Source organism: Vipera ursinii, assembly GCF_947247035.1.
Source record: "Vipera ursinii genome assembly, chromosome: 9".
NCBI classification, from domain to species: Eukaryota; Metazoa; Chordata; class Lepidosauria; order Squamata; family Viperidae; genus Vipera; species Vipera ursinii.
Window position 1 is genome coordinate 17212416 of NC_139523.1, and position 13624 is coordinate 17226039.

General features: G+C 46.0%; 1 protein-coding gene across 6 annotated transcripts in view; it reads left to right on the forward strand.

The window, feature by feature from the left end:
* Positions 1–734: 734 nt before the first annotated feature.
* The window catches only part of KMT2B (lysine methyltransferase 2B), a 62454-nt gene continuing 49564 nt past the window's right edge, over positions 735–13624 (forward strand). For 5 of the 6 annotated variants that reach the window (XM_083369165.1, XM_083369169.1, XM_083369167.1 and 2 more), the window contains exons 1-2: positions 735–1443; positions 13054–13129. In XM_083369165.1, coding sequence (XP_083225291.1) covers positions 1111–1443; positions 13054–13129 — 409 coding nt within the window. In that variant the 5' untranslated portion in view covers positions 735–1110. The remainder of the gene's footprint in view (positions 1444–13053; positions 13130–13624) is intronic. The other variant, XM_083369166.1, reaches the window with a different exon arrangement.

The following is a 13624-nucleotide window of genomic DNA, read 5'->3' on the forward strand; positions in this document are numbered from 1 at the left end:
GGGGTCTTCAAACTTGGCCCTTTTATGACTTGTGGACTTCAACTCCCAGAATTCCTCAGCCAGCTTTGCTGGCTGAGGAATTCTGGGAGTTGAAGTCCACAAGTCATAAAAGGGCCAAGTTTGAAGACCCCTGGGTTAACCTAACAGTTTGGCCGGGTCACTTGGGGTGATGCCCTGGAGAAGGCAATTAAATTTGAAAGATTGGGGGTCGAAGGAAAGGACACCGGCCAGAGCATATCGAAAAAAGCTCCCCAAAAATGGGAAGATGTGGAGAGACCTTGCTAAGAGTAGGACATAACTGAATGGGTAACACCCACACTGGATGTTTTTAAGGAGAGATTGGTATAGGGCAGGGGTAAGGCAACCTGGGCTCTTTTACGACTCGTGGACTTCAACTCCCAGAATTCCTGAGTCAGCCAGGAATTCTGGGAGTTGAAGTCCACGAGTCGTAAAAGAGCCCAGGTTGCCTACCCCTGGTATAGGGTTTCTTCACGGAAAGGGAATCGCACTGCATCCTGGGACCGGTAGTCTTGCAGCTGCATCTCAGAGTGAACGTAAAGGAGATTCACTTCCTATTAGCGGTTTTAAAAGACTTCTCTTGCAACAGTGCATGGAGAGAGCAGTAATACTCTGCGCCGTAAAGCAAAAGGCAAAACCCGAATTTTATTCTTTGTACAGACATTCTAAAAGATCCTCCGACCTCCCTCTCTCTCTCCCTCTCTCTCTCTCTTCTCTCTAGGGCGAGCGACCATTACACCCGACTCAATCGTTCACCATGCCTAAGGGCCGTTCGGCTTCAGTGCGATCGCGGTGCCCGATGGGAAACGTAGTTTTCCTCTTTCACGGCCTCAGCCGGACTGCAGAGGGCCAAGCGCCAGCTAGGACTCTTTTCCCCACAATCCGCATCTACGTCAGACGGGCGTTTCCGGCCCGCGGCGCCCGCCGGGAACCGCGGTCCCGGAGTCTCGCCCCCTCCTTTTTCTCTCAGGGCACCGCTGCCCGACGCGGGACTCGGACTCCCAGGCTGCCTCGCGCCGCGAGCTGGAGGCGGCTGGTGGAGGATTGTTATTGTGGTGGCCCGGCCCCCTAGTCTCAGCTCAGTGTTTAAAGATGGCGGCGGCGGCGGCTGCTGCGGCGGCGGGAGGCGGCGGCGGCGGCTCCTCCTCCTCCTGGGCCTGGGTGCCGCGGGGTCGCTTTCCGGGACGACCCGGCGGGTGCCGCGCGCGGGGAGCCGGGGCCGGCAGCCGCGCGCGGATCTCGCTGCTGGCGCCGCAGCTGCTGCTCTGGGCCGCCTCCGGAGAGGGCGAGCGGGCCGCGGCGGCGGCGGCGGCGACGACGACGGGGGACACCACCCTGGGGAGCCTGCTGGGCCTGAGCCGGAGCTGGCGCCGCCTGCAGAGCCTGCTGGGGGACAGCGGCAGCAGCGGCGGCGAGGAGGAGCCGGTGAGAATCCCGCGGCGGCGGCGGCGGCGCGGCCCCTTTGACAAGGAAGGCGGCCCTGGCGCCACGGAGCCCGCTCCCTTCCTCGCCGGGCGGAGCGGCCCGTGCACGCGGTGGGGCGGCGGGTCGACCTTCCGGGCAGCCGCGCTGTCTCCCTCCCTCCCTCCTTCCTTCCTTCCCTCCTCCCCCTTCCCTCCCCCTCGGATCGGGCGTCTCCTCCTGGGAGACTGGCCGCAGCTGGGCTGCGATGCTCGGGCCGGAGGTTCCGGCGGGGCCGGTGGTGGCTGCTCGCCATCCCGGGGTGCAGGCAGGCAGGGAGGGAGGGAGGGTCGTGGCAGCCCTTCCGCCGTGGCTCTGTCTCGGGCTCCGAGCCGGGCCCGCGTCTCCTGCACGTGGATTGCGGCGGTTTTCGCTCCTGGGCGGCCTTGGGGAGGAAGAGGAAGAGGAGGAGGAGGAGGGGGCGGGTGGGTTTCCAGCTGACTTAGCGCTGCTGCCTGGCCCCGCGGGCTCCAGCAGTGACTTCTGCCGTCCGCTTTTCAATGCTCCGAGTGGCCTCCGTGGGTGTTGATAGCTGCCCACCTTCGCCGCGCTCGTCCGGGCGTGCACTTGGGTCCCAGGGGCGCTTCCCCTTCCCGAGGAAGAAAAAAAAAAGGAAACCCCGGCTGGGGATGGCAGCTGAGCTGGCAGGGAGCCTCCTGGAACTTGCGCCCCGGTTGCTATCAAACCCGCTCCTCCCTTTGTGCAACTAGTTCAGGTGTGATGGGGTAGCCATGGTGAACAGATGCTGTCCTCCTCCGGGGGAAACCGTGGAGGAGGGGTTTTTGCTTCCAGCCCTTGTTGTTTGTAGGCAGCTGTTCTCCCTTTTGCTCCTAGGTGCTCTTTAGTAGGAAGGTGATGGCTCTTTGGGAGAGAGGGAGGAGGAGGAGGGCCTGTTCCTGGTTAGTTGGGGGTGTGGTGCATTCAGACATACGCTGCCTTTGTTTCTTCCTGGGTCCTCCAGAATTACTCCTGGAACAGTCACCTGCCAGAGAGGCTTTCTCCTCCTCCATCCTCCTGTATCCTGATCCTTGGAGGAACCAGCTTAACCGGAGAGGTCCTTTCGTGCAGCTTCTTACAAAGCAGCTTGGCAGATGCTTGCAGGATTCTAAAGGAATCCCTTGATTCCTGAAAGGTTGGAGGTTTCTTTGGAGTAAGATTCTGTTGCTTGCTTCTGGAAACTTCAAAAAGTTACCTGGGAACGTTTTCCGGAAACTGAAAATGTCTAGGAAGTGCCAGAAACAAGCTGGATGGTGGCTTGACTTTCATACATTCGTGGCAGCTCCTTGTGTATGAATTGCAATTCCATAATCTTCATCCAGGGGGAAAAAAACATTTAGCCGAAGCGCTAAATTGAGGGATATCCACTCCCCTGGAAGGGGTTATTGATATGGAAGAGCTTTCTGTCATGAGTCCCACTTGCAGACAGCAGTCATCCAGTTGATATAGAGTATAAGCTTTCCCCTGCCTGCTTCAGTTTGATTGGCATCGCCCCTGAATATTTGCAACTTGTCTTTGGAAGCAGCACATCAAATAGGCCTTTACCACTTATTTTATTTATTTGAGGCTAGTTGCTGTTGCTGATTGCAAAATGATGGGTTATGGCACCCTGACAGGGTTTCAGAAGCCCGGTGATATCAAGCACCTAGTCCAGGGGTAGGCAACCTTGGCTCTTTTATGACTTGTGGACTTCAACTCCCAGAATTCCTGGCTGACTCAGGAATTCTGGGAGTTGAAGTCCACGAGTCATAAAAGAGCCAAGGTTGCCTACCCCTGACCTAATCTTCTAGAAGAAGCTAAGGCAGGGGTGTCAAACTGTTGGCCCACGGGACAGATGCATCCTACTGAAGCCACACCCACCCCATTGCTGGCAATGCAAAAAGAGTCGCGTCACGTGATGTGGCAAGTTTGACACCTGTGAGCTAAGGGAATCCTAACAGAAAGTCTATGTGGCCTTTGAAACAAGGCCACAAGTAAAAGGTTTGAGAATTGTTTGGCATGGGTCACTGCTTCCTAAGGTGGAATGCTTTACATCTTAGGATAGACAGTGACCTCAGGCCTAACATGGCAAAGCAAAGCAGATACCTAGTTAGTACTTCAAGTGGGCTTCCTTTTATCACCTGCTGCAATAGCCATAGTCTCTCTGGTCCCAGATGAAATATTGCAAGCACGACTCTCTTTCTCACACCTTTCACAAAAGACAAAAGATGCACTGTGTTCATATTTTTAAAGCCACAATTGTGAGGATTCTGCTACAGCTCTTGGCAGCGTCGATTTTTGTCATCAAAGTTTTTCTTCCTCCTTTGATTTTGTCACTTGGGTGTAACTTGAAAGTTGGCCTGGTCATTAGTGACATTATTTAGCTTGCATGAGAAAGACTGTGAGGGTTGGGCCCTTAAGCTCAATTCTTATTCCTTCTCCCTTAGCACTTGACATCTTGAGAGCACACAAGAAAGCAACGGGGTGTTTGGATTTGTGAAGTAACATTTTAGGTTGATCAGGCTAGGTAGGCAGAAGACACTAAAAGGGTTTGTACTCCACATCAAAACTGATGAAAATTAATCTCTGTTGTGATGAGTTTGAACGTAAGTCTCTACCTCTTAAGAGAAGGTCTCTAAGATTCATCTAGTTTGCTGCTGTGCATAATACAGCGGCCAACCCAATGAATATGGAGAGCTTGCAAACAGAATACAAGAGTGCCAGTTGTTTGTTTTTAAAAATTGCCTGATCTTTGATTTTAGAGATTAATATACACCTATCAGAATTAGTGATAATTTACAGCCCAGTCTTCTATTAGTGCATAGTTCCCTTTATGCTTAAATTGATAGCTTGTTCACCACATCTAGTGTTTAGTACATTCCATAGCTATAATTGTACAAACTATATTTTTTGAATAGTCACTCATCTTGTGTGTAGCTTCATTAAATTCACTATTTCAGTTTGGAAGAAAAGTGTTTCTCCGCGTTTTCCTTTTCTGTAATTTCTCCCTCAGCCACTATTTTAGGTTGTCCTTTCCTTGCCAATGGCTCTTGCCATGATCCTTACTTAGTATAAACAAGTACTGTATGTAGACCTCGGGAACTGAAAGATTCAATTGTTCTTTGTCTCTCTTGATCTATGCAATTTTTGCGCTACCGATTAAGCAGGCCTCAATTAGAGTTCCATTAATAATGGCATATACATTTTTCTTACAAGTTACCTTTTCCACTGCAATCAGTTGTCTGACAATTGCACATTTCATGACACGGGATTGAATACATTCTAAGATAGAATTCTAGTTCCTGGGAAATATATTTTATCATATACCTCCAAATTATAGCCTTTTCATAGCCCCAGAGCTGCCTGTGAGCCTGAGGATGTAGGAAATTCATGGACGCTGCACTGCTCATCCTTAAGTAGGTCTAAGGAAAATGAATATATATATATATATATATATATATATATATATATATATATATATATATATATATATATATATATATATATATATATATATATATATATATATGTGTAAATTACTAACAAAGAATTAAAGGGAAACTGAAATGCATTTCTGACTCATTAGTCGTCATCAGCCAGCCATACCCTTCTGAGATTCGAACCATGGGCTGATTCGAATCTCAGAAGGGTATGGCTGGCTGATGACGACTAATGAGTCAGAAATGCATTTCAGTTTCCCTTTAATTCTTTGTTAGTAATTTACACAAATATAGGAATTGTCCGGTGTGACTACTGCCTGTTCGATAGCCTTCAAGATAGGCTGAAAACAGGAAATAAAGATTTGCCCCATGTTTGGGGCCTAGCAAGGTAATCTAAAGAGTTAACATTTGAAACATATATATATATATATATATATACTTAAAAAAATCCTCAAAGCATCTTATCTCTGCCCTTGTGATTAATCATCACTCCATGTATTGCATCTTTTTTTTAAAAAAAAAAATATCTGAGTATAGTTTCCAGCTATCAAAATGTTGTCCACTCCAGAGTTAAAGCCCACGAAAGAGGGTTTGAAGGCCTCCTTTGTGATCGTAGAATACATCTCAGAATCCATTGCAGTGGATAGATTAAACAGACAGCAAGTTTGAAAGCTGCAGAACTAGTAAGGAGTGGTCACTGTACTTGAATTACAGTAATACAGGTAGTCCTCGACATACCACAGTTCATTTAGTGACGGTTCAAAGTTACAACCGCACTGAAAAAAGTGACAGCCGTTTTTCACACTTACAACTGTTTTGTTTTTTTTAATCCCGTTTATATCCCGCCCTTCTCCAAAGACTCAGGGCGGCTTACACTCTAAGCACAAATCAATGTGCTTAGCAATAGCCTTCATTCTATGTGTATGCCTGCTTATTAGGACTTTCGCCCCTCCCAAGCGGCATTATTACAAAGTCAGCTTATTGCCCCGAACAATCTGGGTCCTCATTTTACCTACCTCGGAAGGATGGAAGGCTGAGTCAACCTTGAGCCTGGTGGGATGCCAACCTGCACTAATTGCAGGCAGCTGGTGTTACTTAAGGAGGCATTAGCCCACTGCTCCACCAAGGCTCTTGCAGCATCCCCTTGGTCACATGATCAGTATTCTGACACTTGGCAACTGACTCATGTTTATGACGGTTGCAGTGTCCCCGGGGTCAAGTGATCCCTTCTTGTGACCTTCTGACAAGCAAAGTCAATGGGGAAGCCTGATTCGCTTAACAACCGTGTTTCTAATGTAACAATTGCAGTGATTCACTTAACGACTTGGTCAAGAAAGGTCATAAAATGGGGCAAAATTTACTTGAACTGTCTCGCTTGGCAGCAGAAATGTTGGGCTCAGTTGTGGCCGTAAGTCAAGGATTACCTGTAGAGGACTTATATGATTTCTAATTACAAGCATAAAGCTGCTGGTTCCTACAAGTATAAATAATCCGTAAAATAAAACTGTGTAGATCCTTACTCCCCTCCCCAGGCCCAATAAGCTGTAACCTCCTAGCTCAGGGGTAGGCAACCGTGGCTCTTTTATGACTCGTGGACGTCAACTCCCAGAATTCCTGAGCCACGATTGCTTACCCCTGTCTAGCTTTTCATGAAATATGCTGCTGGCGATACAGTACTAGCAGCAACTGAAGCTCCATACTTGTTTGTACCATCCATCTTCTGCTGGAAATGCATGAGCATCTATGCTACTGTGGATTGTGTCAGGACCTTCAGGCAGCCCACCTGCAACTTCTGTTTCCTCAAGGCAGCTGTTTATGGGTGGCTATGGGTATCTCATAAAAAGTTGTTCTTATTTTGCAGCTCACGGGAATAAAAACAGTTTTCTAGGATGTGCTAGTGATGGCTGATCAAGACTCAAATCAAATGAACTCTCAGGCAAATAATTCAGTTCATCCAGAATTTTAAGATGGGTGAGTCTCTCATGTCTTGGACTCACCTGTTCTCTTTTATATATGTTCACTCCATGCTTCTTTCTCTCTTAGAACAGAGCTCTCCAACCTTTCCGGCTTGGAGGCTCGGAAGGAAAGGAAGCAGCAGGGAAATGGGCACAAATGGGCACGCGCATAATGGTGGCGCTAGCATGCACACGCATGCACAAGAGGGCCATGCGCGCCCATGGTAGGCACACCCTGGCACCCGCCTGCATGCACAAATGGGCTGTTGGCATCCACGCACATACGCAAGTGGGCCGCTGGCACCTGCGTGATTCTGGTAGTGGTGCTAGTGTCCCCAGGCATACACAAATGGGGCTGCTAATGCCTATGCGGTGGTGCTACCGTGAGTGGGGGGGGGCTCGCCAGCGGTTCCCAGGCCCCAGTGGCCAATAGGCCACGGCCCGGTACCAGGCCACGGACCATAGGTTGGAGACCCATGTCTTAGAACTTTTGCCTTTGCTGTAACTGTAGAATTTTTGTAGGATGAAATATGTACACACAGACACATTTAAATTGTTGGAAACATCATAAATTATGCTGTGTGTGTGTGTATGAGATGCTTTGTATATATGCATGTGTGTGTATATATATATATGTATACATACACATATATGTATACTACACACTATACATACATACACACATACATATACATACATATACATATCTGTATATGTATACACACAAACACACACTGTATTTATTGCTTCATCTCATCTGTGCCTGCCTACAGGGGAAGAAACCCCAATTCACATTTGTTTCAGTTAATAAATTTTTATCTGCTGGCTGCCTGAGGAGAATCATTTACTATCCTCAGGCAGCCAGGTGAATGGCTACCTCAGCCTAGCAAACTTTGATTGAAATAAAATTTGCCTGACATTTTTAGTCACATTTAGTACAGGTAATTCTCAACATACAACCGTTTGCTTAGTGACTGTTTACATTGGCAGTGAAAAAAGTGACTTACGACCGTTTTTCTCACGACTGTTGCGACATCCCCCTGGTCACATGATCAAAATTCAGAGTCTCAGCAACTGGCATGTACTTCTGACGGTTGCCGAGCCCCAGGGTCACGTGATCACCTTCTGCGACCTTCTGACAAGGCAAGTCAACAGGGAAGCCAGATTCACTTTAACAAGTGTGTGGCTAACTTAACAATTACAACGATTCATTTAACAACTGTGACAAGAAATGTCATAAGATGAGACAAGTCTTGCTTAGAAATGGAAATTTGGGGTTCAGTTGTAAGCCGTATAGGGCTACCTGTACAGGCTTTCTCAACTGTGGCAACTCAGAAATGTGTGGATCTCAGCTCTCAGAATTGATATTACCCAGTGTGGGTAATATTAATATTTCAGGAAGAGAGTGTGCTTGGTATTAGTTCTTATTATGACTGGTTGCAGAAACATTTGTGCACATGAATTTGAAGACTGTTTCAGTCATGTTCTTCCTTTGAGTGTTGAATTTCCTGCGGTTTATAGCTAGATGCTTTGATTACTAGACAGAAGTTGAGGAACAAGAAGGAAACTTTTCCCTCTTAATTTTTTTTTGTAAAATGTGCTAAAGAACTGATTGTCTGTAATCCATTCATTAGACTATAGCAGGAGCAGGCAACCTTGGCTCTTTTATGACTCATGGACTTCAACTCCCAGAATTCCTGAGCTAGTCATGCTAAGGGGAAAGGGAGAGGTTTCAATGCTGAGCCATGCTGGCTCAGGAATTCTGGAAGTTGAAGTCCACGAGTCCTAAAAGAGCCAAGGTTGCCTACCCCTGGCCTATAGCATTAATTCTGGCTAGCATAGATGGACTCCATTTGCCTCTGCATTTTTTTGAGTTTATTTTTTCCATTTCCAAGGTGCATAAATGTACAGAATCATGAGTGGGTTGAGACACTCACAGGCCTGTATGCAAGAGTGAATGAATAAACATTCTTGCATTATCCCTCTTTGTGCTGTATCAGGGTTGGAAGGTGGATTAGTTGGAAGCTGGGATGTCAGCCATGCATGTATGAAATAAGCTGATGCACTGAAATATGTAATATCTATGAACATTCTGGTAGAGCTGGGCTTCTTAAACTTTTTTGTTGTTCCAGGGACCCCTTTGGGAGCCTGGTGAAACTTGCAGGTCCTTCTCAGAAAAAGGAATATAAATATATAAAATAAAATGATATAGCCTTGGTGGAGCAATGGGCTAATGCCTCCTTAAGTAACACCAGCTACCTGCAATTAGTGCAGGTTCGAGTCCCACCAGGCTCAAGGTTGACTCAGCCTTCCATCCTTCCGAGGTAGGTAAAATGAGGACCCAGATTGTTGGGGGCAATAAGCTGACTTTGTAAAAATGCCGCTTGGGGGCGGCCGAAAGCCCTAATAAGCAGGCATATACATAGAATGAAGGCTATTGCTAAGCACATTGATTTGTGCTTCTTAGATTGTAAGCCGCCCTGAGTCTTCGGAGAAGGGCGGGATATAAATGGGATTAAAAAAATAATAACAAAAATAAAGTTGTATTTTTTTCCCTATCCAAGTTCACAGACCCCCTAAAATCTATTGATGGACCTCCAAAGCTTTAGGCTTTTAGCACAGTACAGCATGACCTATGAAGGGGCAAGCATGACCTTTGCACCTTAACTGGCTGCATAATTTATCATCTGATTATAGAGAAGTTGGTTGATTCCTCTTAAAGAGCTTTCTGTCAGCTAAAATTGCTCCAAGAACTGAGCCGAGTCCCAACCCACCTATCTTGCTGATAATTAATAAGAATACCTGCAAATTAGTTACACCTTGCCTTGAATTTCAATAGGGAAGAAATATAATAAAACCGTTGCATGTGCACACCCCCAAACAGAAGAATAAACCAGGAGTTCTGCTTTATTAAACAGTATTGTGCCCCTATTCATTCATTTCCTCTCCATGTGTTGGTGAACATCCTGCACAGCAGAATGTTAACCAGAACCTGGGATTATGGTTAAATAGGTTTAAAAAGCCAGATTTTGTAAAATAACAGTGCTCCCTGATTTATAAACCTGCTTCTTTGTAATCCCTGGTTTATAGGCAATATTGTGCTAAATGTATATGCTTATTATACATTTACTGTACATGCTACTTGCCTAAGGACGCTGTACAAATTGCTGCTTAATGAGGCAGAATTCCTAAGTTCTGTATGATGGCACATAATTATGTATTGATTAGTTGCAAAGCCATATCAGAATAACAAAAGACAATAATAAAACCGTCTAACATAATACAGCGAGTAGGCAAGAAAATACAGTTCTTATTTCTATATCATCTCTACAGTTTACTTCCGTAAGATCCATATATCCAGTTCTCAGTTGTGCTGTTTTATTCAGGTAATGCTGGCTGGGGAATTCTGGGAATTGAAGTCCACAAGTTGCCAAGGTCGGATACTCCTGGTCTTAACCAACTTGCCTTGCTTTCTTTTCCCAAATCCTGCAATTCAGGGGTTCTAGGTGCTTCCAAATTGTTTCAGAAAGAAGCCTGGCATCTTTCTGGCATCATCATTATCATGGTCAGGCTAGATTTTCATTTCTTGACAGCCGCTTCCAAGTGCAGTAGTCCTCTCCATTTCCTGTGTTTGTTTTTCAAGTGATCCACATGCCCCTTGCCACAAGAAAATGCTGACAGCTCTTTCTGTCTCAGGCTGAATAATAAGCTCCATTCGGCATTCTGATCGGATGAGCCGGTGGGAGAGAAAAGTTGGAAGCATTTGCTAGCCGGGCACGGCTCTGTTTTATGCGTATTTCTGTTTTCAGAACACTCCTGAATTATTTTACCGCCAGTGGGTGTCCCTTTACCAGCTGGAGAGGGTTGCCGTCGATTAATGCATCTGTTTTTGGGGATGAAGGTCTGGCGTAACTCGCTGCAACTGGTCACTGCCCTCCTCTTTGCCATACACTTTTAAGAGTGGCATCTTGGGAGCCTGGAAGGGATACAGGTAGTCCTCGACTTACAACATTTCATTTAGTGATCATTTGAAGTTACAGAAGCAATGGAAAAGTGACTTACGACCGTTTTTCAGCACTTAGGACCATTGCAGCCTCCCCAAGATTATGTGATCAAAAATTCAGAGGCTCGGCAACTGACTCATATTTACAATTCATTTAGTGACCACTTGAAGTTACAATGGCACTGAAAAAAGGGACTTATGACCATTTTTTCACACTTACAGCCATTGCAGCATCCCCGCGGTCACCTGATCAAAACTCAGATGCTTGGCAACTGATTCGTATTTATGACCGTTGCAGTGTCCCGGAGTCATGTGATCCCCTTTTGAGACCTTCTGACAAGCCAAGTCAAAGGGGAAGCCAGTTTCACTTAACAACCCTGTGACTAATTTAACAACTGCAGGGATTCGCTTAAGAACTGTGGCAAGAAAGATTGTAGAATAGGGCAAAATTCACTTAAATGTTTCATTTAACAACAGAAATGTGTGGGCTCAATTGCCGTCGTAAGTCGAGGACTGCCTGTATGTTTGTATGTAGAAACAGCTGGGACAGCCATCAACGTTACAGCTCTGAATGTAAAGGTGCAACAACCCACGAAGAGCGCACAAATGCGAATAAAAAGCGTAGGGGCAAAGTATAAGGCCAGGGGTCTTCAAACCTGGCCCTTTTATGACTTGTGGACTTCAACTCCCAGAATCCCTTAGCCATCCATGCTGGCTGAGGAATTCTGGGAGTTGAAGTCCACAAGTCATAAAAGGGCCAACTTTGAAAGACCCCTGGTATAAGCAGTCAGCTTAATTTTGAAATTTTGTGCCATTGGATCTGAATTTTCCTTCCCTGAAGAGAGAGACAGAGATGAGATCCTCCCTGCATGCTTTTCTCTCTGACCCTGCCAACAGCTGGGTTTGACTGCTCCGCCATGTGATCATTAATCTTGAGAGAATTTGGCTTCAAAACAGAAAAAAAGTTGCTCATTTCGCCTCTGCTGTTTCTTTCTTGATTTTCTGCAGAAGCCCTGCCAGCTGTAGCTGAATCTGTACCTGATCTCAATATACTTTCTTTCTTTTTTGCCACCTGTTTCCCAGGTGCTGCTACCTTGACTACGTCTTGACACTTGGGTCTGAAATCTAGCAATTTATCGTGGATCACCTGTCAAAAGAAAAAGGGTTTTCGGTCGCTTTTGTAGAATTATTTTTCTCTTTTGCTCTCGAGTCCCAGGATTGTTTCATTCTCCTTTTTCAAAACTTAACACCTGCAGTTTTTCTTTCTGAAACTGAGGACTAATCCACTGGCATTCAAATCTATTAAAAGCTTCTGCATTTCAGGGGTGGGGGAAGCAGACAGTTGCTACGACTTGGGTGACCTTTCAAATCTAAATTGTGAATAAATAAATAGTAAAGATCTAATGAGGCCCCACGCAGAGCTGTCAACTTGATCCTTCCTTTCGATGCAACGTGCCACTTGTGCGTGCGACCCGTGTGTTAAAATGGCCAACCTTTTCTGCTGTATGTGCACGTGTGCCTAGGATATTTTTCCCATTCTTTCCCCAAAGATAATGGGAAAGGCATCCCATTAAGAGCCGTGGTGGTGCAGTGGTTAGAATGCAGTACTGCAGGCTAATTCTGCCGGCTGCCGGCTGCCAGCAGTTCGATTCTTACCGCTTCAAGATTGACTCAGCTTTCCATCCTTCCGAGATCGGTAAAATGAGGACTCAAGATTGCTGGGGGCAGCATGCTAACTCTGTAAAACGCTCAGACAGGGCTGTAAAGCAGTATGAAGCGGTATATAAGTGCTATTGCTATCCGAACATTGTTCCTGTTTCAGTTAATGTCTGTGGAGCTTCTCGGTCATCCGGATCACGGTTGTCCCAAGGGTGTTTTTTCAAAAGGCAACTGGGCTTTCTTTGTTTTTCTTTGAAGACGTTTCGCTTCTCATCCAAAAAGTTTCTTCAGTTCTGACCGAATTGTGACTGACCATTCAATCGGAACCGAAGAAGTTTCTTGGATGAGAAGTGAGAGGTCTTCAAGGAAAAACAAAGACAGTCCAGTTGCCTTTTGAAAAAGCACCTTTGGGACATCCTGTTTCAGTGGTGCTGGGTTGGGGGTGACTCTGGCCGCATTCTGCAATGTTGCCTGTGATAAGTACGGTACCCTCCCCTCTTTCTGTTGGAATGACCATGGTTACTTTTCTTTCTCCTGGCAGGAAGAGTTCCTGGGCTTCCATTCAGAGGACGATGCTTTTCAAAGCTCACTGCGTGCTGCTCTAAGATCTAAAAGAGGTAAGGAATTTATGTAGGTATAGGTGAGCGTTTTGGGTCTTATCTGCAAACATGGTCTTCGGGGTTGGGCATGGGCCAAACTCGTGAGGGTTTGATCTTCTAGCTAGCTTAACATCTTGCTGTGGAGTTTCAGTGTTCTCCTCCAAAACTTCATGGGGTATCAGTTGAGAGCACTGCAATCAGCAATAGGTATCAATCTTGCAAAGTGGTAATCTCAACCATTATTTGACATTCATGCTTTTTATTAATTAATTTTGAGTCTCCCACCGATTCCACTTTTGTGTTGTGTTGTGTTGCGGTTTAGTATGCTGGGGGAACTAGGCCATCACACTAACCATAGGGTTCTGTATAGTACATTGTGTTTTGTCAATTTGAGTTTAGGATCAAAAAGTCTGGGACTCAACCAAAATATAATCTAGGTATGTATTGTAAAGTCCAAAGGCTGACTCCCAGACAGAATGTGAACCCGTTTTTTTAGTCTTCATGTGAAAGTCT